Source organism: Coregonus clupeaformis, chromosome 10, assembly GCF_020615455.1.
Source record: "Coregonus clupeaformis isolate EN_2021a chromosome 10, ASM2061545v1, whole genome shotgun sequence".
NCBI classification, from domain to species: domain Eukaryota; kingdom Metazoa; phylum Chordata; class Actinopteri; order Salmoniformes; family Salmonidae; genus Coregonus; species Coregonus clupeaformis.
This window is the reverse complement of record NC_059201.1, coordinates 23,754,784-23,782,633: the sequence shown is the minus strand read 5'-3', so window position 1 is coordinate 23,782,633 and position 27,850 is coordinate 23,754,784. Positions and strand designations below refer to the sequence as shown.

The following is a 27,850-nucleotide window of genomic DNA, read 5'->3' as shown; positions in this document are numbered from 1 at the left end:
AGAGGCTTTCTTTGTTTTACATGAATCTATTACATATTTAAAGGCTAATTAGTTGATCCATTCATTCAGTGTAAATTTGCCAGGGCACCACCTCACTCTGGGTCCATGATTGGGCCATTTAATGTATTCCACCCCTAAATAGGCGCCTTTAAACCTTTCAACTGAATCACCTCTGAACAATCCTCAGATTGTGTGTGCGTGTGTCTCCTGCTGCACGGTTTGTTTAAAGTTTGTTTAAAGTCTCTGTGTGAGATACCAGGTGGAATCTTGTTTTGGTGGTTAGCTCTTGTGCTGCATTTGTTTACACACATTTTCATGAATCACTGGATCCTTTTAACACCCAGTTGACAAATGAAAGTATCTAATGTATATATAGAACACATGATAGGGGACGTTTTGAGTTCTGCAGTGGTGGAATAGGGATTTGTTTTCTTCAGCTCTGTGAGGCTTGGATCCTGTGTTGACATTATGCATGCAATATCAAGTACAGGAGAGAAGGGTTCATTCCTGAAAGTTGTTAGTCCATGACTGAGAACCGTATTCACTCCAAAAAGGCCAAGATGGTTCCTTGCCAACATAATACTTCAAAATGATATGTATAAACTGGACAGGCCTAGCAGTATTTATCGTAGGTGGACAGGGAACTTCTGTTTGTTGAAATACTCTACATGAAGTACATCATAGCATGATGACCACAACTTAAAATATCGATATTCTTTTTTTGATGGGACATACTTTGCATGCATGTTAGTGTGTGTGTGTGTGTGTGTGTGTGTGTGTGTGTGTGTGTGTGTGTGTGTGTGTGTGTGTGTGTGTGTGTGTGTGTGGACTAGGTGGGCTCGGTGCAGCTTTTTTTTTTCTGTTGAAGATTGAATAGATCATAGAATTCAGACTCCCCATTGTCTCATTAAATCCTTGTGGTCAGAAGTGATATAATCTCTAGTAAATACACTCTAGGGATAGGAGGTTTCAGATATGAGACAGTTTATAGACATGATACCCAGGGTCTTGCTCACGGCACTGTTTATCTTTGTCCTTTGCCTGAGGTGTCTTGCTGTGGATGTGTGTGTGTGTTTGTGTGCGTGTGTGTGTGTATGTCGAAGGGTTACACAGGGACAGTGGCAGGATTCGACGCCAGCTGCTCCTTGCAATGTGGCCCCTCCTCCCTCCCACTCCCCTGTGTCGGCCCCTTGTCTCCAGTGACAGGCAACATAGTCCCTTTATGCCACCTGTCCATCATACAGACCCCACCTTGGGGAGCCTCTGTCATTGAGGGCCGGGCTTGGCTGGTACTGCTCACTGGCTTTGTTTGGGTGGAGGGAGGGAGGGAGGGAGGGAGGGAGGGAGGGAGAGAGAGAGAGAGAGAGAGAGAGAGAGAGAGAGAGAGAGAGAGAGAGAGAGAGAGAGAGAGAGAGAGAGAGAGAGAGAGAGAGAGAGAGAGAGAGAGAGAGAGAGAGAGAGAGAGAGAGGGAAGCCCCTCCCCTCCTCCAAGCACACAGTACAGACAGCTTCTGTCAGCTATTTCCTGCATCTGCCTCTGGGCAACAAAAGATCCATCCCTGCATGCTTCTCACCTACCCGGGATACCCACAGCCAGTTTGTTTTGTTAAGCGCTAGGTAGAAATATACTGCCCAGTGATTTTAATACGGATTATTTCAATAAACAAATAATTGACTAGAATTCAATGAATGTCGCCCAAGCTGCAATGTGTTGAAACATTGATATCTTTAGAGAGTCCCTTTGTAATTTAATCATAAAGTATAGTCGTAAAAATGTTTTTTTGGGGGAAGTACATAAAAAAATTAAAGCCATAATCCCTGCTCAGTCCTGTCTTTACTGCCCTTTACTTCCTCTTAGTGTCATGTACAGATGTAGGATCTTAATTTGATCACTCTTCTGCTGCTGAGAATTTTTCTGCATCTCAGGAAATGCAGATGAGCTTTGTGATTTTCATAATTTCACTGAAGACCCACAGTAACACATGGTTATGTTAACAGTGTGGCACTTTTCATGTAGCCTACTTTTGGCCAGATAATAGCCTAACCATCGATCAAGCAGCATTATGGACTTAACGTTCAAATCCTGTTGCTGCAGGATTATTTTGCTGTGACAATATAGGTCATAGGTCAATTAAGATCCTACATCTGTACACCCTAACACCCTGGGTGTCTGCTGGAGGTCCTCCTCCTCTCCCTCCTCCTCCTGTTCTAGGCAGTGTCTCTGATCACAGCTCGGAGCTCTGGATGCAGCATGCGGGACGGTGTGGTCCTTCATGGTAGGGGCTCCTGTTGCCCAGGCAACAGCCTGTCCTTGAGAAAAGGGCACATTTGGGAGTTTAGAGGCCTGACACGCACAGTCAAAACTCATAAAGAGTGGAGACACACACTCCCTAAAATAAACACATGTATCATAGCTGTGTGTGTGTGTGTGTGTTTGTGCGCCGTCTACCTCCCCTTCCCCCCTATTTCAGAGGCGACAATACATTTCATAAAGCAACAAGCATGATTTCATTATCCAATACATTAGTGTTCCAATCAATGATATGTACAGTGCCTTCAGAGAGTATTCATACCCCTTGACATATCCCACCTTACGTTGTGTTACAAAATGATTAAATTTTTATTTTTCCCCCCATCTACACTCAATACCCCATAATGTCAAAGTGAAAACATGTTTTTAGAAGTATTTGCAAATTTTTTGAAAATGAAATACATAAATATCTCATTTACACAAGTATTCACACACCTTTGCTATGACACTCCAAATTGAGCTCAGGTGCATCCAGTTTCCTTTGATCATCCATGAGATGTCACTACAACTTGATTGGAGTCCACCTGTGGCCAATTCAATTGTTTGGACATGATTTCGAAAGAAACACAGCTGTCTATATAAGGTCCCACAGTTGACAGTGCATGTCAGAGCAGAAGCTATACCATGAAGTCCAAGGAACTGTCCGTAGATCTCCGAGATTGAATTGTGATGAGGCATATATCTGGGGAAAGGTATAAAACAATTTCTAGAGTGTTAAAAGTTTCCAAGACACAGTGGTCTCCATCATCAACTACCCAGACACTGCCTAGAGCTGGCCGTCCGACCAAACTGAGCAACCGGGCAAGAAGGACCTTGGTCAGGGAGCTGACCAAGAACCCATTGACCACTCTGACAGAACTACAGAGTTCCTTCGCTGAGATGGGAGAACCTGCCAGAAGGACAATAGTCTCTACAGCACTTCACCAATCTGGGCTTAATGAGAGAGTGGCCAGACACAAGCCACTCCTAAGAAAAAGCCTCATGACAGCACGCCTGGAGTTTGCAAAAAGGCACATGACAGACTCTGAGATCAAAAGGCAAAAGATTCTGTGGTCTCATTTTTGGCCTGAAAGCAAAGCTCTATGTCTGGAGAAAACCAGGCACAGCTCATCACCCGTCTAACATCATCCCTACCGTGAAGCATGGTGGTGGCAGCATCATTCTATGGGGATGCTTTTCAGCGGCAGGGATTAGGAGACTGGTAAGGATAGACGGAACAATGAATGGAGAGAAATACAGGCAAATCCTTGATGAGAACCTGCTACAGAGTGCAAATGACCTTACGAATGTAACAGAGCTTAAGAAAATCTGCAAGAAAGAAAGGGAAAAAATCCCCAAATCCAGATGTGCAAAGCTGCTACAGACATATCCAAGATGATTCAAAGCTGTAATCGCCGCCAAAGGTGCTTCAAACAAAGTAATGACTCAGGGGTGTGAATACTTATGTAAATTAGATATTTCTGTATTTCTGTAACACAACAAAATGTGGAATAAGTCCAGGGGTATGAATACTTTCTGAAGGCACTGTATTTATTCACTAGATGACTGACAGGGGGCGCTGTTCTGAAGTCACTATGATACTCCTTATAAGGATCAGCCTCCACAGGAATTAATGAGAATTTACAGTATTCCAATATAATGTTTCAAGGACAAAAATACATGCATTTAAGTATATATTTGTTGTAGGGGGGACTGCAACATAACTCTGTAATACAATTCCAAAATGTTCTGTTCAGTTCATACAATTCTATGTATTGTTTAGAAAAAGTATGTATTAGTGTCTGTAATGAAAAAAAAAGTATCTTCCAAAACCTGTAGCTGTTGAAATACAAACAACTCTACACTACAAAGTGAACACGATGTCGATTACTATAATGTAAAGCTGGAGAAGTTAATGCATGATCCCATAATAATAGGTTTTCAATATTGCTGACCAATTTAAGATCAATCTGATGTAAAGTTACTCCCCCATGAAGCCAGTAAAAAGAAATTGCAATAGTCAAGATCAATAAATGACTCTTAGTACAATATAACGTAGAAACTGGTTCGCTCAGACTCTAAAAAACACTGGGGTTCACTGGTGGCCTTTTTGTATACTTTATGTAGTAGTAGCCTGGCTGCTAACGTTAACTACATTCATTGTCAATGCACAATATTTGTTCAACAGAAGGACTATTAGGAAATTCATAAGAACAGCAGTAAAATTGTACACGTATCACCACTTCATCCATGCTTAATAACATCAACAATGGGTTATCGTTTTGTAAGCTAGCTAGCATACACAGACACTTGCTTACATGTGTTGCTACTGTATGGTTACACAGTACCACAAGCTGTCAGGAGCAGTGTGTCTCTCAAAAATAGACCAAAAAGTACATTTTCTACACAAATCATTTTGATACTTACATATGAAATGTCTTTCCATATCCCTTGAATTGGTGCTGGCTGCATCCATATGCTACACATCGTGGCATTGTTGACAAGTTGGCTATTTTGTGTGGGGATATCGTCACTTCCATTATTCAAAGCCCTGAAAGGAGGAGTATGATAATGGTGGCCCGTTGGCTTCAAAGGCTCTTATTGGCCAAGACGTAGCGTCAGCTATCCAGGGTTTATATGTATCATTGGTTCCAATAAGGGGGAAATGTTATGACCAAGTGCTTTACAATCCTAATCCCCATGTTATTGGTTGTGTCCTGAGGTTCGGCAGGTATGCTGTTCCCATGGGGTGGGGTGTAGGTGTGTGTGTGTCCATGTCCTTTGTTCCCCTCAAAATGACAGGAGAGATTCTGACATGAGATCACTCCTACCTCGTCCCGTTTCCTACTCAAATTCTCAACAGAGAACACCCATTCAAGTGCTGATGGAGAAAGTAGATTTTATACTCCCCATCCTGGATCACTCTAACACTCACATTACAATAGCCACCATGACTTAGTGTCCTGTTGCAGTGAAATATGTTTTTATTTCAAGGTAGCATGCAGTGCTAGCTGAGTGAAGCCACGTTAAATCAGTCTGGGAGATATGTGCTTTATGGAACCCATTCACAGTGTGAACTGTTGCAGTACAAAGCTAGTAGAGATGATGACTACATACAGTAACTCCTGTTAGCACCTGTCAGAAAAGCCTGGTGTGGATAATGGCAGGAGCAGACTCTTTTGTCCTCCTTACCACTGAGAACTTCAGTGATTATAATGATGTATGATTTACTTTCACTTTAGTTGGGGAGTTATACCACCTACATTCCACTTGATGTATCATTGTGTAACTCAATGTGTCAAAAAGGGATTTTATATGCATGACAATGGTCATCTCTACAGGCTATTCAGTGTATAAACTGTATGCATCTTCCTGTTCAGCTATGTCTTGTGCTAATCATATTCATCAGATAAGGTGGGTTTTAGACGTAGCTCCTGTGACTGCAGCCAGGAGATGTAGCCACAGCCAGGTTGAGGTTGACAGGGAATCTTTAATGGAGATTAATGCTCTCACAGGGGTCAGCCTGACTCTCCCTGGCCACACCCCAACCATCTGTAGCCCCATGTACTAAGGCTGGGGCCTGGAGGTCCACCGCCAACCTGAATGGCCCCTAGGACCCTCCAGAGAGCAAACTGTCAAGTGATCTGCCTGCATGAAATGACCCTTCACGATTTCTGTGTATCTGTCGGCTCAGATGCCTGTAATTTTACCATACCCCATATCTGCTTCTTTTCTCAGTCTTTAAAAAAAATGAGAGAGAAGAAAAGATGCAGTGAAAATTCCAGACATTATTACTGTGCTGAATGTATGGCTCCAGAGATTCTCCCCTTTCATCTTTCTTTTTCATCTATAGACACATGGTAGTTATCAGACACTATGGAAATACTGTGGTTAAGATACTTTTCCCTTTGCTGATTTCACATTTTTGGGGTATTTATGACCTGATGATCATTATGACTGTGCTGTGTTCCAACTCAAGTAACACTATGTTGTTTGAATTAGAAAGATAATGTTTGCCACATGTGAACGAAACAGTATTAGGAGATGGTCCAAGTGCTTGCAGAGGTGTGTGTTGGTTTGTGTTTGCATTTTATGTCTGAAAGCGTCCGCATGCTTCCCTCCGAAACAGTTCGGAACAGTTTGTGCATATATTCTGACAACATTTGGTGACGTTTTTGTTCGTTTTGGTCTTCGGCAAGTTTTCTTTTCGGCTGCTTGTAAACAAAACAAAAAATTCAGATGCAAGCCGAAGTCGGTAGCCGAAGTGTACAACCCTTCATCAGTGATTGGTCAACAGTAGGGATTCTTCAATGAAGTGTTTGTTGTCATTCAACGAGAGATGAATCGCTTTCATGCAAATCTTTTCACTGAGAAATACTGCACCAAACATCTTAGTTAGATGTAAAATTGTGCAATTAACGTCAAAATTAATGACATACAGTGGGGAGAACAAGTATTTGATACACTGCCGATTTTGCAGGTTTTCCTACTTACAAAGCATGTAGAGGTCTGTAATTTTTATCATAGGTACACTTCAACTGTAAGAGACGGAATCTAAAACCAAAATCCAGAAAATCACATTGTATGATTTTTAAGTAATTAATTTGGATTTTATTGCATGACATAAGTATTTGATACATCAGAAAAGCAGAACTTAATATTTGGTACAGAAACCTTTGTTTGCAATTACAGAGATCATACGTTTCCTGTAGGTCTTGACCAGGTTTGCACACACTGCAGCAGGGATTTTGGCCCACTCCTCCATACAGACATTCTCCAGATCCTTCAGGTTTCAAGACTGTCGCTGGGCAATACGGACTTTCAGCTCCCTCCAAAGATTTTCTATTGGGTTCAGGTCTGGAGACTGGCTAGGCCACTCCAGGACCTTGAGATGCTTCTTACGGAGCCACTCCTTAGTTGCCCTGGCTGTGTGTTTCGGGTCGTTGTCATGCTGGAAGACCCAGCCACGACCCATCTTCAATGCTCTTACTGAGGGAAGGAGGTTGTTGGCCAAGATCTCGCGATACATGGCCCCATCCATCCTCCCCTCAATACGGTGCAGACGTCCTGTCCCCTTTGCAGAAAAGCATCCACAAAGAATGATGTTTCCACCTCCATGCTTCACGGTTGGGATGGTGTTCTTGGGGTTGTACTCATCCTTCTTCTTCCTCCAAACACGGCGAGTGGAGTTTAGACCAAAAAGCTCTATTTTTGTCTCATCAGACCACATGCCGCTCTCCCATTCCTCCTCTGGATCATCCAGATGGTCATTGGCAAACTTCAGACGGGCCTGGACATGCGCTGGCTTGAGCAGGGGGACCTTGCGTGCGCTGCAGGATTTTAATCCATGACGGCGTAGTGTGTTACTAATGGTTTTCTTTGAGACTGTGGTCCCAGCTCTCTTCAGGTCATTGACCAGGTCCTGCCGTGTAGTTCTGGGCTGATCCCTCACCTTCCTCATGATCATTGATGCCCCACGAGGTGAGATCTTGCATGGAGCCCCAGACCGAGGGTGATTGACCGTCATCTTGAACTTCTTCCATTTTCTAATAATTGCGCCAACAGTTGTTGCCTTCTCACCAAGCTGCTTGCCTATTGTCCTGTAGCCCATCCCAGCCTTGTGCAGGTCTACAATTTTATCCCTGATGTCCTTACACAGCTCTCTGGTCTTGGCCATTGTGGAGAGGTTGGAGTCTGTTTGATTGAGTGTGTGGACAGGTGTCTTTTATACAGGTAACGATTTCAAACAGGTGCAGTTAATACAGGTAATGAGTGGAGAACAGGAGGGCTTCTTAAAGAAAAACTAACAGGTCTGTGAGAGCCGGAATTCTTACTGGTTGGTAGGTGATCAAATATTTATGTCATGCAATAAAATGCAAATGAATTACTTAAAAATCATGCAATGTGATTTTCTGAAATTTTGTTTTAGATTCCGGCTCTCACAGTTGAAGTTTACCTATGATAAAAATTACAGACCTCTACATGCTTTGTAAGTAGGAAAACCTGCAAAATTGGCAGTGTATCAAATACTTGTTCTCCCCACTGTATTTCTTGAGTTATTTTAGATTAATTCTGACTATTTTGAGGAAGTGTATACTGGCTACAGCGTCTCAAGATAGACAAACAGTACTATTGCTGCTTTTTTCTTGTTTTTCAAGCGTAGGTCTTTTTGAAGGAGTATGCGAGCACACTCAATCAGTATGTGAGCACACTAGGCACCAGCATGCGGAAGGCTGAAGGAATGGGCATAATGAATGGGGATGTTTGGCTTTACTGGTGTTATCAGGTTACAACACCTTTAATCCACCAACAGATTATTTTTAGTGAGCTACTATGTTAGCCTGTCACACGTGACTTTTGTCCTTGATTGCTTAACCATAACACAGTTATACTGTGGGTATTCACATGGAGGGAAACCTCTGATACCAACACAGGGACACAGGGTACATTTGAGCCTTGTATTTGACACCTAGGAGACATATAGATAGCTGAAATTGACCTGTGGGTTGTGGACAGGGGTTGTTTAAAAATGCATACGGTGAGTATCGTGTGTGTGTGTGTGTTGGGACGTGTGCTGGCTGTCTAGTCTGTGTTGTAAAATTGGGTCCTCCCCTCTCCAGCTGTTGTGCTGGTGAGCCTGCCCACTGAGAGACCATTTCCCAGGTGTCTCACACATTTCTTACTAATCTCCTGCTCACATGGGCTCCGCCAGAGCACCTAATCTGTCTCCACGGCGCCCGCTGGTTGGATTTGGGCTGGATGCTGTCTGAGGAGAGCTCACTGACAACTGTAGAGGAGACATGGCTTAGAGCAGGGGCACTGACGAAGAGTCACTTTCCACCTGCCACATCCTTCTGCAGACACTCACACATTCATGCATAATGAATACACAGAGACCCAATTGGCCTACATACATGTGTAGTGTACACACAGATGCATAGAATGTAAGATGACAGGAGCTCAGCCATCACTGGGTGTAGAGGGGAGTACATCACCAGTGAGGGCTGCTGTTCTGACCCCAGCCTCTGAATCACCCTAGCATTCCAGCCCTCTCCTCTCCTCCTCTCCTCAGTAGTGCCAATGGGCATCCGACTCACACTGGAAGTGTTCCTGTCCTGTCTAGGATGTGGAGAGAATCTTAATTTACGTCAAGTAGATCATTGATGGTCAGCCTCACACCCTGCTCCCCAGTGCGAGCCACGGTGAGATACAGGCATGCTAATTGCATCAGACAGGGAAACCTAGAGAGGGAAGTGAATATCTCATTTGTGCCCATGTGTGGGGTGAAGCGAATGCGAGTCGTGTTATTGCTTTCACACCGTCCTGATTGAATTAGCTGGCGAGGCCCGGGCCCTAATTGAATTCTGGGGCCCTGCGTCACCACTCAGCCAAAAAGAGTGTGTTCCCTATGGAAGGGTTACATGGAGGGGACAGACTGGCTGTTGTACTAAACACCTCCTACCTACATTATGTATGCTCTCCTTAGGCCCATCACAAGGTTAGCTTCTCCTCACATGTGACCACTACAGAGACTTTAAAATCATTCATATTTGCAAGCTGTCCCTATTATAGCTGACTGTTTTTCCTAATCTAATTTGGATTTGATCTGCTCCATCGTGGGACAGTAAGTATGGCACAAAACAGTCATCTCTCTTTATGGTCTATCCTTATTAAGGGATAACATCTGATCTCTATTTCCCAGTGATTCATCCAAATTGTTTATAAAGTAGACAGAGACAGTAGACAGAGAGCAGGAAAGCCATGCACATGCCCGTTTCTCCCTACAGTAGTCCTCTCAGTGGCAATTGGAAATACACTTCCACACAGAGAAGCCCTGTGACTCTGGCCATTTTCACCGCTTTCAGCACTTTTTTCTGCTGCGCTAACAAACCTTCACACCTCCAATTCTTTTTTCCCCCAGCATTTTCTCTTTCACACATCCCTGATTCTCACACAGAAGCACACACACACGTAATGAACACTCACACACACATGTACGAAAGTACACACAAACGCGCAAGCACACATGCACACACACCTCACCCCTCTTTCTCTCCCTTGTCTCTTTTTAATGCTGCTTTCATTAAATGCAGCAGTTTTAGGGGCTGGTTTTGAGGCAGCTGAATAGGAGGAATGGGGAAACAGGAGAGGGGGTGGGGGTGTTCACCGTCACTGCTGCAGTCCCCCAGCCTTCTGGACAAAGGACCTCTCTGTCGGGCGGGGTTGCTGGGGGATGGAGGGGGGGACAGGGGGGAGGGAGGTGTGGAACAGGTCATGGGTTTTTCTCAATAGACCTGCTCTGGCTGGATTAGTGGCTGTTTTCAGCCAGATGATTCCCTGGCCATGGTGAAGCACTGCACAGCTCAGACAGCCAGATGGAAATGTCAAATGCCCAGCATTTATTTTGTTCCTCCTGGCTGTCTGGGCTCACCGTTCTGCTGCTGTGCTGCCTGCATGTATGTGTGTGTGTGTGTGTGTGTGTGTGTGTGTGTGTGTGTGTGTGTGTGTGTGTGTGTGTGTGTGTGTGTGTGTGTGTGTGTGTGTGTGTGTGTGCACGTGTGTGTGCTTGTGCATGTGTGTGTCTCTTTGTGTGTGTGTGTGTGTGTTTGTGTGTAAGCAAACTGAGCTGGAGAAGCCAGATTTACCGGCAGCTCAGAATGCTTCCAGTAGAGTGGCTGGCTCCATAATCGGCATTGTCACCAAAAACAATGGAGGCCCACCTCACACACAAATACAGACTAGGGTAGATACAGTGTATTTTCCTTTCCTCTGACATAAATCTGCCTGGCTGGCTAAAACTTCCAGGAACCTTTTGAAACAACTAGCAATATACCTGCTGTAAAACCTGACTGGCTCCCTTGCACGGAGGACTCACTTCTCACAATACATTTTTTATACAGTGGGTCTACAGTACTCCCAATTAAATTCTTTATGTCAGGATGTGTTATTAGAAGTCATAAACACAGACAGAAAGGGTTGGCCTCTAGCCAGTCACTGCCTCTGCTCCGGAGAACAGCAGTCATTGAGATGTGACAGCCAAGCCTTTCCTTTTCTGACATGTGCCTGGAACCACTTTGAGGTCATCTGGACCCTTTGACACGGCTGCCACTAAATTAAATCCGAAGTGTTTATAAATTCCATTAGAATGTTTCTGTGTGCCTTTTCTTCTTGACTTAATGTGGCGTTTCATCACTTCTGTCAAAATCCATGGGTTCTAAGAGCTGAGAAAAAAATGGCTTATTTATTTAATGATATTAATAGACATGTATTTAAAAAGAATAAAAGAAAGGAGGGAATATAAAACTCCAGCAATGAATATTCCCCTCATATTCCCTCCCCTTGCCAGAGGGATGTCTGAAATTGGAAGCTACATCCAAAAAAGGCTTTCACCCTTGCATGTCGACTGAGGGATTCGAGGGAGATTGTGATCAAACAGCTCAACAGTACCAATCTGAGCGAGGAGGGAATCATAGTGCTGATCTGCTTTTTAATCAGAGCTCTGTACTTTTCTGCAGGCTACATCTGACACCAAGCAGCTCCTTAGCCCTCCAACACAGCCTCTTGAAAGACTGATGGAATTCCCCCCCAAAATAAAGGCCTGGCAGCAGGGCCGGCTCCAGGCATAAGCAATCGCTTAGGGCCCCCGGCCACTAGGGGGCCCCTGACCAGAAAAAGGAACTCAGTCAGGGTCTCAACTGTTGAGCATTAAAATAGTAGAATACACTAGGTGTAAGTAAAAAATGTGTTTGTGCATCAGCAGTTTTTCTCTTGTTTTGTCAGTCACTGACAGTCACTACATTTTTTTGATTGATAAGTTAGTCTAGCCAGTTATCTAAACTTGTAGTAATCATGGCCGAATACCGACCAGGAATGCAGGGCACGTGCCAAGGGGCCCTGACCTCCAGGGGGCCCCCATTGATTTTGTTAGTCACTCTCACTGAGATATCATTAACATGTCATAAATTATGGCAAAATGTGTCAAATTGCAGGAAAATAGCATTAAAACTGCAAAAATGTATCTTCACCCCATGGCAAAATGTGTAGAATTGCAGGAAATTAGATTTAAAACTGCAAATATGTCTCTCTGCCCCATGGCAAAATGAGAAGAATTGCATGACATTTGTTATAAAATTACAAAAATATATATATACGTCCCATGGCAAAATGGCCTGTCAAGAGGGGGGCCACTAAAACATTTTTCTGGCTTGGTGAGGGCACCCTCAACCAAATCTTGCTTAGGGCCCCCAAAAGGCTAGAGCCGGCCCTGCCTGGCGGTGACAGACTGAGCCCACACCTAACACAGCCTGTTCTGTCTGTATGTCTGTCTGTCTGGACATTCCTGGCCATATCTGGCTACCAAACAATAGACCTCGTTTTTGACACTGTGCCTCCTTCCCAACTCTCTCATCCATATTAAACATACTTGGCCTGAACTCCTTAACACACTCATTCACTCAAGCCTAAACACTGCCTTCTGTCTTTCTCTTTTTATCTCCTCTGTTCCACCCCTTCTCCTTTCCCTCTCGCTGGCTCTTTCTGCTATTTCCTTTGGTATCGCGCTCCTCTGACCTCTTCACTGCCTTAGACTTCACTGTGTCCTTTAGTCCCAGTCCCAATCCACAGAGCTGTAGCTGGGGCCTCATTCTGTGACTCTGGTGACTGGCAGTGTGAATGTGCCGGCCTCATGTTTCACTCTGTACCGGGCCGCTTTCCTCCATCAATCACGTGAGAAGAAAAACATGTCAAGACTAATATTTATTGAAGAGCTCGATCAGATTTTCTCTGTTTTTATACCCAATACCTTTTCCTGTGGCTGACGTTTATGACTATGATCTCGTCCAAATCAAGAGCCTCTCGCTGAATATTTATTTTTGCTTTAGCTATCCACAAGCTGCATCAGCCTCACGGAACATTGTCCTCTCTCTGTGTCTGTATGTGTGTGTGAGACAGTTTTTTCTAAGGAATCCGAGTTTGATGGGCCAGAAGTGCAATAGTGTGTTTAGCAGTTTTGGTGGGAGGATGATGATTGCGATGTGTTCTACAGAGAGTTTGTCAGGAGGTGGGATTGGAAAAGAGCAGTAATCTTGCTCCAGCATGGTGCTCCAGCATGGTGACTGGGAACTGGGATCTGTCTTCCTAGTATAAACAGTGGGATTGAATCAAGATTTATCCTGCCTTGTGATGTGACCTTCTCCAAATAAAGCACATATTTTAATCCAGCTGTAATTGCCAGCTCAGACCAGGGATAGGGATAAGACTGTTTTATTTTTCCTAGATATGGAACATAGTGAGACTTTGTGAGATGGCTATGGAACATAGTGAAACTTTGTGAGATGTGCTATGGAACATAGTCAGAGTTTGTGAGATGGGCTATGGAACATAGTGAGACTTTGTGAGATGTGCTATGGAACATAGTCAGAGTTTGTGAGATGGGCTATGGAACATAGTGAGACTTTGTGAGATGGGCTATGGAACATAGAGTTTGTGAGATGGGCTATGGAACATAGTGAGACTTTGTGAGATGGGCTATGGAACATAGCCAGAGTTTGTGAGATGGGCTATGGAACATAGTGAGACTTTGTGAGATGGGCTATGGAACATAGTCAGAGTTTGTGAGATGGGCTATGGAACATAGTGAGACTTTGTGAGATGGGCTATGGAACATAGAGTTTGTGAGATGGGCTATGGAACATAGTGAGACTTTGTGAGATGGGCTATGGAACATAGTCAGAGTTTGTGAGATGGGCTATGGAACATAGTGAGAGTTTGTGAGATGGGCTATGGAACATAGCCAGAGTTTGTGAGATGGGCTATGGAACATAGTGAGACTTTGTGAGATGGGCTATGGAACATAGTCAGAGTTTGTGAGATGGGATATGGAACATAGTGAGAGTTTATGAGATGGGATATGGAACATAGTCAGAGTGTGAGATGGGATATGATGCAGAGTATTCAACAGGATAAGGATCCCTTCAGATATGTTTATTTTGCTCTGTGGGTTCCTGACCATAATGTATTCAGTGGTGTAGAGGTATTTATTTAGGTGCCGGAGAGCAAAAGAATAGTAAATGACATCATAATTTCTCTAAGTGTGTACCGACTGATGTAGTCTATTGAATAATATTGGGCTATTTTAGAATATATGCATAAAATGCATCCTCCAAATGCAAGCTCTGCTTATGCCTAGAAATGTTCCTCTTTTTAATACCCTCAAACACCGAATATGCCATCATCACTGCCAATTGTGAATGATAATTCTCCACGCATGCCAAGCTGCATCTGCATGCCAACCATTTGATCTCAAACGGTTTCATGGGAATAGTCGATGCATCTATAGTAGATTTTCTTGAATGATGTGTTACTATTGTTTTGTGAACACATTTTAGAAGATGGTGTTAACAAGCTATAGACTACCTTGACATTGATTCAGCTAAACTTTATTCAATGACAACAGGGATAGTTCTCTGGTAGCATTGGCATAAGGACATTCAGAACGCTGTGGAGGTCATTCATAAGTGTGGCACCTCCTGTGTGTGAATTTGTCATGTGTTGCTTTAGCTCGTAGCAAGTCCCCACACCACTCCATTTCATCCTCTTACAGATGGAGAGGGAGAGGTGGGTGGTGATTATCTCAAGCTAAACCAACCTCAGCTGTTTGGCCCCAGTACAAAAACAGCTCTTGACATGGTGCTTGAGCAGGTGCTGCTGTGCATTCTGGGAAGGGTTCCACAGTGTGTGTGTGTGTGTGTGTGTGTGTGTGTGTGTGTTGGCGGGGCAGGTGGATCTGAGGTAAAGATAAAGGGAATTCAGAGAGAGTGAGTTTCACTGTAAATGGTAGTGCTTCACTGCTTTTTGAACATGCACAAACACACACACACGCACACACACACACACACACACACACTCACACACACACACACACACACACACACACACACACACACACACACACACACACACACACACACACGTACACACACAGTTTCGATGCAGTGGTGTGTGATCATCGCCATCCCTATCCATAGCTGTACATTTTCCTCCCACTCAGGACCTTAAAGAGCACTTACAGGAAGTAGACCACTCCAGAAGATCTCAGGCAACCAGCGCGCTGTGAGCAAGCTGAATAATGAAAGAAAAACACAGTTGTCATCCCCACAGACTTCCTCACATGAGAGTCTTTTGCATTGTGGCGGCTGGATGGCATGTCTCGTAAAGTGAGATGCAGGCAAACGGGGATTAAAACCGACCAAACATGAAATATGTAAATGGTAATATGTTCATATCTCATCTCTCTCTCTCGTGTTATTTTTTCCAGCTTGTCCATCGGCCTTCTTCAAGCCTATACAGGGTGATGCATCCTGCATGCAGTGTCCAATCAACAGCCGTACCACCAACGAAGGAGCCACTAACTGTGTGTGCCGCAACGGTTATTATCGCACCGACTCAGATCCCATCCAGATGCCCTGCACAAGTACGTACTATCGACCAAATGCACACACACACACACTCACACTCTTTTAATTTCACACCCTGGTCCTGAGGAACTGACAGGAATCAGAAATCAAAAGACAACAGAGCCTCTCTGAGCAGAAACAGTCCTGTTAGAGAGGAGTCCCTCACATACACCCAGCACTGACATGCTCATAGAGCACATGTCAACAGGTCTGGCCCAACACACACAGGCCACCATCCCCTCCTCCCATCACAGAGCCCTGCTGCCCTCAGCTAAAGCAGAGGTTACTGGGCCAGGCCATGCAGCATTGTAGCGGGGCAGACGGAGAGAATAGACTGCACCAATATTCCTCTTGTCATACCAATGAAGCCATTTGAATAGGAATTTGTGGTTGACGGAGGGTCTAAGAAAAGAGAACGAAAGAGTGAGGGAAATACAGAAACATAGAGAGGAGAGAGAGGAATATGCAGTATATATAGTGTACTAAGAAAAGAGTAAGGGGGAGAGAGGAGAGAGGGGGAAGAGAAGAAGAGAGCGAGAGACCGCTCCTTTCACCACCCTCGCTGTTTTTTTTCCTTCCCTCCTTTGTGAAAGGGAGAGGGAGAGAAAGATTTGAGCGCTTCCAACAAAGGAGATTTGCATAAGCCCGGCTCTGGGAGCAGAGCAGCTGAATGAGAAAGCAGCGTCACGTCGCTGGTATTAAACACAGCGGGCCCGGGCTGATTAAATAAGGGAAACGGGCCCATTCGAGTGGCCCGCGAGCTAACTGGGGCCATTAGCCGCTCATCCCAACCCTCCCCAGGAAGGAGACGATGTTTAGGAGGCTGTTTTGCATGAGAGAGAGAGAGAGAGAGAGAGAGAGAGAGAGAGACAGACAGACAGACAGACAGACAGACAGACAGACAGACAGACAGACAGACAGACAGACAGACAGACAGACAGACAGACAGACAGACAGAGGGCCTCGATGGGCACTGCTCCAGGCCTGGAAGTCTCTTAATGGCAGCCAATTAAAAGGGTGGTTAAATAAGTGATCAATTCAGGTTTAGGAGTTTGTGGGCGGGGGGAATTTCCTTGTTTATCCCATTAGCACTGGAGAGAGCATCCTCCCTAATTAGCTGCACATGCCCATAAAAGATAAACAGTACCCATTGTGCGTTTGTTTGGGCTGTCAGTCAAATGTAATGCCGTGGGGAATGTTACTTTCAACCAGTGATGCCTCTATAAGGAGTGGTTGTGTATGAGGAACAGTCACTTTCTCTGTCCTGCAGTATGTCTACTTGGTGCTCTGCTATACATAACCAACAGATTGAAACAAATATGTGGCATAATAGACATCAAAAGTCACCTGATGTTGAAGATCAGTGTGTTTAAATGGGCATCCTATTAAGTTGAGCATACCAGGCAAAGACCTCAAAGAGACTGTACTGTATTTGTGGGCATGTGGTTTCTCTCTTCTCCAGTGAAGGAGTTATTTGAGTAGAGTGATACTGGCTCTGGTATTCTCACCTCCCAGAACTCCAAGGACACAAGCAACATCATTCCCCTGCCAACATCTAAATGAAATGTCATGAAGTAGTGCTTTTGAACTGACTAGAGTAGATTGAGTCCCTATCATTTCTCCACATTTTTTTGGTCTTACACCTCAAGTCTGTAGCCAAACCATACTCTACATATGAGACTTCTGTAAATGCTTCTCACATTCCAAATAGAAACCAACTAAGATGTTGACTGTCTATTGTCTGTGTTTCTCCAGCGGTGCCGTCTGCACCTCAGAATGTTCTGTCCATCGTGAACGAGACATCTCTGATGCTGGAGTGGCAGCCTCCTAGGGAGTCAGGTGGTCGTGAGGACGTGGTCTTCAACATCATCTGTAAGAGCTGTGGAGGGGGCCGGGGAGGCTGCACGCGCTGTGGCGACAACGTCCAGTTTGTACCCCGCCAGCTGGGTCTGACTGAGCCCCGGGTCTACATCAGTGACCTGCTGGCCCACACACAGTACACCTTTGAGGTGCAGGCCGTCAACGGGGTCTCCGACCAGAGCCCCTACTCACCACAGTACTCCTCCGTCAACATCACAACCAACCAGGCTGGTGAGTAGAGCCTTCCTTATGCTCTCTCTGTCTCTCAATTCAATTCAATTCAAATTACTTTATTGGCATGGGAAACATATGTTTACATTGCCAAAGCAAGTGGAATAGACAATAAACAAAACAGAAAACAACAAGGGAAATAAACATTACACTCAATGTTCCCTGTAAGCTGCGCACATGCGCAGGCGAGCAGCAGCCGCGAAACTGCCGCGCAGCTCCCCCGGGACTGTTGCGCAGAAAAATACTGTATCAGCCCACAGAGAGAAGCATGAGATTGAACTTCACTCAACTTTCTAGACTTTTCCCTGTTAGTTAACACTATCAACGTTTCCCTTTACTGTGGCAATTGTGATCGAATCAACGCAATATTAGCCACTTACAATGCAACATACCGAAACAAAAGGAAATATGCAATATATTTTGTTGTAGGCAGAACACATCGGAGTAGGATTCTATTGCATTGACACGCATGACTCAGCCCGTACTCTACACAGACCGGTGCAGCATAAACAATCAGAGCTGTAGTAGGCCTATATGCAAATAGACCATTGCCATATATGGATCTATGCCATTTACTTTGATCTGGACTGTGCTTACAGCTGTGGTCGTAAGTAGATGTGCTTGTTTTGAGATCAAAGTAAGAGCTGCATGTATCCACGTTTGCACATTTTGTTCATATCCTTTGCTAGTTAGTGAGTTATTAGCCCAGTTATATATCATTTGTAGTCAGTAATAGGGGAGGGACTGCTTCCTACAAGAGCACAAAACGTGTACATTTCTAGACATCTTTGAAAAGCGAGTCAGGTAAAGAGCTGTGTTGAATAAGAGAGACAGGCTTGAATAAGCTAGGTAGCCAATAAGCAGAGGGTAGCATAATTTGTCTGATTCACTGTAATAATGGTATGGGAATAATAATGCATGTTATTTTGTAAAGTGGTTTCTTGCACCAAACAACACAACACCATTTTCAGTCACCTCCTTGTCTGAAGGACAAGTGGATAAACAGGTTAATGTCAAGTCCTGCAGTTTTTTTTCCCGAAAGTCTCATGGAATGTAGGCCTACATTGAACACCACACATTGGCTGCTACTGTAGGCTGACTGATAGAACAGCTATTTCCATGTTAAAATGTTAGGTGATGCATTTTGTCCATTGTTTTTGATGGTAGGCCACTATGGTAGGCCTACATTAGGATCAAAATAGCCACAGTAGTCTACTTGGCCACTGTTAAAACTGTAACTTAAAGCGGGTACAGCCTCAGTGTTCACAGTAAACGCGCGCTGGAAGTTGCACAGAATTTCACAATGTTCAAGTTTGCGCTCAGCAGACCTGAAATTTGCTCAGTGCCGAGGAAAATTTGAGGGAACATTGATTACAGTCACAAAAGTTTTAAAAGAATATAGACCTTTTTTCAAATGTTATATTATTGTCTATGTACAGTATTGTAACAATGTGCAAATAGTTGAAGTATGAAAGGGAAAATAAATAAACAGATAAATATTGGTGGTATTTATAATGTTTGTGCTCCATTTGTTGCCCTTTTCTCATGGCAACAGGCCACAAATCTTGCTGCTATGATTGCGCACTGCGGTATTTCGCCTAACAGATATGGGAGTTTATCAATGTTCCATTTGTTTTCAAATTCTTTGCGGGTCTGTGTGATCTGTGGGAAATATGTGTCTCTAATGTGATCATACATTTGGCAGGAGGTTAGTAAGTGTAGCTCAGTTTCCACCTCATTTTGTGGGCCTGTCTTCTCTCTGTCTCTCTCGCATACACGCACACCGCACGCGCACACACACACACACAATGATGCAGTCTAACTTTTCTCTAATGTGGAGTAAGTATGCAGATTTGTTCTAAAACGAAGTGAGATGTCTGTTGATGATGTCTCAGGCAGGGTTTGATGGCCTGTTGGTCCTCAGAGTGTGACCTCATCAGGGCTCTCAGACAGAGTAGCTCAGTGAGCACTACTTTCCCTCCTGTCTCCCTTGACTGCTGCTCAGTGATTATAGTCCTAACATCTCAGGCCCTTGCTTCATCCACCCACTCATCTCTAGTCTTACTTTGAAGCTTATAAAGTATTTGGTAATATGCCTTGAATTCACTGTGATCCCCGTTCCCTCTAAGAGTTACATTATAAACTGCACCCAAAACAGTAATGGGACAATTAGTAAGAGACCACTGTCTTTCCAGTGAATAATAACATCTAATCAAAAACAGGTCTGTGTGATTGGCTTAACTTTTTCATCTTTGGGATCTTGGAGAAGCATGCTCCAATCACTGGCTGTCTCCCGTAACTATGGTAGCAGTGCATGTTTTCCACTGTGTGCTTTGTGGTTGTAGATGACTGCGCCTCCATTATTTCATCCAAGCAGCAGCATTGATTTGCTCTTTAATTGTCTGTATGAGACGCATCATTTGGTGTGCCAGGCTGTGCTGCCTGAGCACTGATGACCGGGGATATGGGCTACAGGCTTTATCTACGCCATGGCTTTGTGTCCTGTTGGCAGTATGCGTAAGTGCCTGTCATCTCTCATCATCTGACTGGACTGAGGAGAGACTTCTATGACTGAGCTCCCCAAAGCCCTATGTTACTGTGCATTATTAAAGTGTACATATTGGCTGTGTTTAACTATACAACTTCACCCCTCCTTTACCTCTTACTTTAGTTCTTAAGCTGATGTGACTCACTATGATTCAAGCAGAGATGCAAGGAAGTAAAGAGGCAGAAAGAGTTATGCGGAATACAATATATGGGCCTCTTACAACACCTTTTTGACACATTTGAATCAGATTTGTTTTTGAGAAAACAGTATACAATACTACGCCGCCTCCTTTAGAGTCAGTCAATTAATAATGATTAAAAGCATCTCTCAGATTAATTAATATAACTGGATAAATGGATGTTTGTATTGAAATAACCACCTCTTTTTGATAGTGTGATAGTGAGTGGTTGTTGTGGGGGTTAATGAGGGACCTCAGAGTGCAGTAAAGGCTTTTAATGAGGACCCTGCCTCAACTCTCCCTCACTGGGCCACAATAAGTCTGCCACCCCTGCCCCAGCCTTCTCTACTACCCCTCCTGAACCCCCTCCCCCTGCCGTGGGGTCCTGGCGGAAATTGGGGGGCTCTGCGCCGTCTCCACTGAAGTGGCCGTCACTTTGGATTACAGCGCCAGGGCTACCGTCAGAGAGAGCTGTGAAAGAGACTGAACTCTGGCTCACTCCCCCTCCCCCTCCCCTGCCCTGCGACCAGCCTGGATCTTACTTGGGATAGAGGGGCAGAGTGCTGTGTGGTTCCACAGTGGGCTGGAGCTGGGGTCAATGGGACCAGGAGCCTGTAATTGCATCTGGTTTGGGAGGCTTGGAGGTTACATAAACATCATGTCACCCCTAATTAGCAGAGCCGGCGTCGTACCTCCCCCTTATGTTACAGAGAGAGAGAGAGAAAGTGTGTGTGTTTCTGTTAATCAGACACGTTTGGAACCTAAAGCTGTACCCGCTGTACCAAGCATTTAGCTGCATCCACAATAACATCTGCTAAACTGTGTACGCAACCAATAAACATTGATTTGATTTGATTTGCTGGGGGCGGGGTGTTCCTTGAAAGAAACAAATGAAAAAGAAAATTGGATGTGACTGGTGTGAATGTTTTTCTCTCATGTGAACGGCTCCCGTCCTCGGCTGCTAGTACTTGTTGACGAGGGGAAAATTAACGGGGTGTGAGGAGACGAGGGTAAAGGTTTTAATTCACCACCCCCAATCAAGCACATAACTATAGCTATAAACAATGAAGAGAGAGAGAGAGAGAGAGAGAGAGAAACAGAAAGAAACAGAAGGAGGTAGGTGGAGTGAAGAAAGGGGGAGGGCGATAGAGGACATTTGATGTGACCCTAAGGTAGCATGTCTGTGGCAGAGGGGTGGCAGAACAGAGTGGGGCGTGTGTTTTGTGAGACACAAATGTTTGATGATGACTTGACAAGCCCTCAGATGAGTAGTGATGCCTCAGTCTACCAACAAACACAGAATACTGTCTGCAACCCTCTGGTAATACTATTAGAGCTGGAATGTTAATAGAGGAGTTGCTTGCCTGGGTTATATTGCTTTAGTGATTTATCTGTTGTGTGGCACGGGAGCAGCCTTAACAAGGCCTTATTGAGCAAAAACACAATGTTTTATTGAGGCCGTCTCCTCTGGGGCTGGAATGACACCCCTGGGCTGTGGGAAAGCACAGAAAACACCCACACACATGTAGAGAGGGTAGGGGGTATAGGGGACAAACAGCTAAAGACAAAGCTAGCCTTTACCTTTCATTCTAAATGATTAATGGAGGTTAATCATTCATCACAAACACAGTACCCAATCTCTGTCTCTCTCTCTCTCTCTCTCTCTCTCTCTCTCTCTCTCTCTCTCTCTCTCTCTCTCTCTCTCTCTCTCTCTCTCTCTCTCTCTCTCTCTCTGTATGTCTGTCTGTGTCGCTCTCTCTCTCTGTATGTCTGTCTGTGTCGCTCTCTCTCTCTCTCTCTCTCTCTCTCTCTCTCTCACTCTCTCACTCTCTCTCTGTTAGCCCACATTCATCATTTAGGGGATAAAATGGTTGCTAAAACCCTACCATCCCCCTCTGATCGTTTAATCAGACCCATCCCCGACAGCTCACTGGCAGCATGTCATTTTGTCCTGAGCTCTAAAAGACAGAGGGACTGCTAGTCTAAGTCCACTTCACTACTCTGGTCCGACATATACACATGCGCAAGCACACACACACACACACACACACACACACACACACACTGAAGGGCTGTTTGAATGACAAACACAGACACGCCCAACACCAGAGCTGTCAATGAGTGACCGATAAATGCTGTGGTTCTGAGAGGAATTACTGTTATCACCGTGTCAGTCATGTCTGACGGGAAAGTATTTTACACCACTCAAAAGATGTGTTTGGGGTGACTCACAAAAAAAGATGATGAGCACATAAAATGGTAGTGTCCCATTTTGTGTTGTGTTACAGGCAGTGAATCACATGTATTGTAGTTGCAGGGATAGTCATATTTCAGCTCAATAGTGATTGTCCTGGCTATCAATAGTTACAGTGTGGTAGCTGCAACAATATTCCCCCCTCCCTCAATCAAAACCATTAGCATTCTGCATGGGACTTCCATGGAGCCCTGCAGTCGATGAATAAGACCTCCATATACCCATCTATGCTTCTGACTATGTTCTATACAGTGTGTAACTCTATTAAATTGTTGAGGACTTATTTGTTTAGGCGTTTCATTAGCCCAAGGTGAGCCAGGGAAGCTGCTGCTAATATGGGGAGGAAGGGGAGACTGAATTGGTTTCTTATCAGGTGAGCAGCTCATTGTGGGATGGAATCCCATTACTCAGCTCAGGGATGGCTGCTGTAATCTGATGCACCACTATCATACAACTGGGGAAGATGTACCACTTAATTATCCCCCAAATTGCCAGGGCAAACTGTAACCAGGCCACTAGGTACGAACTGTAACTAGGCCACTAGGGGAGAACTGTAACCAGGCCATTAGTGACGAACTGTAACCATGTCACTCGGGACGGCTTTGCTGCTCCAATGGGCATCGCTGAGGAACACTGGTATAGGGCCAGGTAAACTTCTGCCCAGAAATGATAACACTCTGTCCAATATAGCAACTACATTGTTGATTTGAGTCCAATGCCACCACAACGGAATGACAGCATGGTAAAACAATGTCATTAGAGTACCACAGTATGAGTCATAATACCCATAAAACCTAGCGGTCAAACAGAGAAATGGTTCCAATTGTTTTTCCACCATTCATTTTAGAAACACTTAAAATAGGCCTGTGTTTCGTGTAGGCTTACCCTGGCGTGACGTTTTGATAGCCATGTAAATATCTCTCAGACAAGGTGACTTTTATCAATATATTTGCCTATGTTTTCCCCCCCAAAATGATATGCTAATTAGCTGCTAACGTGGCTATCATACAGAACTACAAATGCCATGATGATCTGGATGAGACTGCCGAATCGAGGCAAAGGTAAGAATCTTTGGATTAACTATCTAACATTAACTCAATTTAGTAATGAATAAATTGTCTACATTTCCTTAAATTTACAATTCTGTGAACTGTCTTGGGCAAGTTTTACATTTACACAATACCTGTTAGCAAAGATGTCAGCTAAAGATGATGTGCAGGAACTTGCAGGGATTTGTAGCCTTGCATGATATCTACTTTCATGCTAATTAGCATTTTTGAATCTGAGGGTAAATAGAGCCAAATATATTGATAAAAGTCACCTTGTCCGAGAGATATTTACACAGTTATCAAAATGTCACGCCAGGGTAAACCTACACAAAACACAGCCTTTATTTTATGTGGTTCTAAAATCCCCTATGGGAAAAATGAATGGTGGAAAACGATTGGAACCATTTCCCTGTTTGACCGCTAGGTTTTATGGGTATTATGACACATCCACTGTGGGGCTCTATAGCCCATTAAGGTGAGATTTGATACTCTTGATTCTTCAAAGGCTAATTCCTCACCATTAATAATTTATGCTTTTATATTCATGCCTTCTAAACACCAGCTCTGAATAAGGGGGGGGGGGTTCCACTCCTCTGCTGCTGGTGCTGTAGTGTTGCTAACGTGTCCAGCTGGGTCGAGAGAGGCAGAGAGATACTACCAGACCAGCCAGCGTAGGATGCAGGACATATGACATGACAGAAGTTGTCAGGAAGGGCACATATGGAAGGTGCCAGTGTGGGTAAGGCGGCCAGACAGACAGGAGGCCTCTGTAGACACCTGGAGCACAGCACAGCCCTGACAGAGTGGCAGAGCTCTACACACTGGGGCTCCAGCCAGCACTGCAAGCACATACTGTGGCTACTACTTGAGACCAACTAGTGGAAGGAGAGATAGCAGAGATTGTGTGATTGTGATTTACATATGGTGTTAGGTATGCAGACTGTGGAGCTAGCTGACTGGAGGGTTAGATTACTTTAGATGAACTACGCATTCAATATGCATTTCATTACTTCATGCCCTAGCTAAGAGAATTAGAGCATAAACTGGCAGCTTAAAGCTTGATGAACTGAAAACTCACTTGTGTAGCTTTACTGCATTGGAAACTCTTTCCCCCCTCCAGGTTCATGAAGCAATGCTTTATACAAAGCTACATATTTTATTCAGACAAAATGAGAATTAATGGTGTTTTGGCAAACCTAAAATAGAAAAACAAAAGTCATACACTTCATACTGGCTACATTCTACTGGGTACATGCAGTCAGTTTGATCATATATCTGTAATTTTACTGAATAGCATAAAAAGAAAGAATTAAGAACTTGGCGATAGACATTGTGTGAGGACAAAGCTGGGTTAGAAGATCAGGCCCTTTTGGACCAGTGGACTTTAAAGGGTTGTTTAGTGAGGCTGTGTGGCTGGAACTAATTGTTGTAGGCCACATTAGCTCTGATTGATGCTGAAATGCGTAAATAAATTGTGCTAATGCAGTCATTTATTCACTGTTGTTCAGGAATTTGTTAATATGAAAGGTTAGAATAATTGACTCCAAAAGAGATTGTGTACAACCAGATTTTCTGGTTGAAGTGCGTTCTGATTTTCACGTTGAAGTGCTCTGATTTTTCACAGTTTAAAAATATATAAGTAATGTGTCTTGTGAGTGAAAGCGGATATTTCTATTTATGAATGAAGACAACCACAGTGGGGTGTAAATTACATGTCATGCCAATACCAAATTATATATCTGTAATACAAATTATAGTGCTTGGGTAAATACCTCTCTTCAAGACAGTTTATTGTGCTAAGGGATATACTGTTTTCCAGCACAAAGTGATCAGGCTCATTATGTCGTTATTGCATGTATTTTTGTCAGTTCTGTTTCTGTTTTTCCATTTGTGAGGAAAGTGGGAAACAGGAAGAAGGTGGTTGTATTATCATCACCTCTCCTTTCCTTCATGCCTCTCTCCTCTCCTCTCCACCTCTGGTCTCTAAGTCATCTCCTGGTTGTTGAAATATCAAAGATGCTCTCAGAAATATTGATGTATTATGTTTCTGGCTTATCTTTTTGTTCCGCTTTGATTACATTTGGAATTGCTTTCTTTTCTATTTCTGGTGCCATTTAACAAGAATGACTGCTTTTATGTGCCGGAACAGACGAGTAATGAAGTGTCTTCTCTAAGCAAATTTACAGCTGAGAGATGGGGTGTGGGTATATAGTAAACACACTGACTCATACACACACACATACACACACTTCACAGACATTCACACACATACACACACTTCACAGACACACTTCACACAAAGAGGCGCATGTCTGTGTCAACTCAGACACACCACAGGCACACCACTTTAAAAGATGTTGATGCAATTATCTGTTATGTTTACAGAAACGTGATAACTATAATGAAACGCGTAGAAAATCCAATATTGACATGATGAATCACACTGCAACAAAACAAAGTCACTATTGTTTAATTTAAACTTTAAAATATTTTTATTGGAATCTGAAGGACCAACACAATCTCACACTCAATTCGTGCAAATATGTACAAAAAGTATTTCAGCAGTTTTTATGCTTTTTTATGCGTTTTTGTGTGGCTTAATTTGTACGAAAAGACACAATTTTATGTGCCACTTACTTCGTAGGAAAATACACACATTTTTGTGCGACTTCATTCATAGGAAAATACATTTTTGGGGGGGCAAACTTCGGAACAATCTTTTGAAAGTTATTAGACCAATGCATGATGGGCAATGGTGTTCTACACTGATTATTATAATTTTTGGTATTGATGAAGGTATTTGATTGGGGAATGGGGATACATTTTTATTTTGTGAAATTATAATACACACCATAATACACAGACACACACACAAACACTTACACACATATACACACACTTACTTTGTTTTTACTCATGTTGACTTTTGTATGAATTATTTTAAATAAAAAATGTGTGTCTAGTTGTCATGTATTCATTATCTTTAACTGGTTAAATGTTTGTAATTTGCATGTTTCAGTAATGATTAACATGGTTAAATAGTCGTAAATCTCTGCTTGATTTAGCTTTTGGTGTATTTGGCATTTTTATACATATTCTGTATTTCCACTGAAGAAAGCAATAATTAATCAACACACTACTGCAAATAAATGGACACTACCTGTTATAAAACAGAAATTGCTCTCTGTAAATAATTGGTGAGAAATGCTCAGTCTGAAGCCATTTGTCTATGGGTTTCACAGCCCTATATAATGATTCAAGTTATATCACCTTAAAAAGGGTTTATTTACAACCTATGGGGTATAAGATGTTGGAAATAATGGCATAGGAGAGTATGAAATGAATTAAATACCCTAACCTTAATCTATGTTCAATGTTGGCAGCAATTTCCAGTGAGAAATGCTCAGTCTGAAGCCATTCGGCTATGGGTTTCACAGCCCTATAATAATGCTACAAGTTATTTCACATTAAAAATAGTTTATTTACAACCTCTGGGGTATAACATGTTGGGCAAAGGGGTATAGGAGAGTCTGACATATAACCCCTAACTTGAGTTCAGTCCTCACCAATGAGAACCAAGAGGGGCCTAGCTTCGTCATTCATGACTGGGAAAGGCCTTGATTCTAGGCCGTAGAAAATCTGACATCCATCTCGTTTGATCATAACAGGATGGATCAACAGTGATTCATATTACTGGTTTGCATCTTTAAAAAAGGATAGTTGTGTTTTGCTGCATAACACACTTACATTATGTATCTACCCATGTGATGTGGATCATTGTCAGGTTATTTGATATATAAGCTTCAGTAACAAAAGAACACCATGGTTGTAATAACACTTTAAACAGGTAGTTTGTAAATGTGTAGTTTGTTTTGGGTCCACACTGGTAAGTTAACTTATTTCAAATAGACAGTCCCAGAGGATTTTCTTCTGAATAACTGGTCAGGGCATAGCACTTTCCATTCAGCTTCAGGCAACTTAAATGT

The 27,850-nt window shown here is 43.4% G+C and overlaps 1 protein-coding gene across 3 annotated transcripts in view; it reads left to right on the top strand.

Annotated features, from left to right (window-relative positions):
- Positions 1-27,850, top strand: part of LOC121575371 (ephrin type-B receptor 2-like) — a 142,343-nt gene that overhangs the window by 87,849 nt on the left and 26,644 nt on the right. For all 3 annotated transcript variants that reach the window (XM_041888430.2, XM_041888431.2, XM_041888429.2), the window contains exons 4-5: positions 15,606-15,761; positions 17,500-17,835. In XM_041888430.2, the coding sequence (XP_041744364.1) occupies positions 15,606-15,761; positions 17,500-17,835 (492 nt within the window). The remainder of the gene's footprint in view (positions 1-15,605; positions 15,762-17,499; positions 17,836-27,850) is intronic.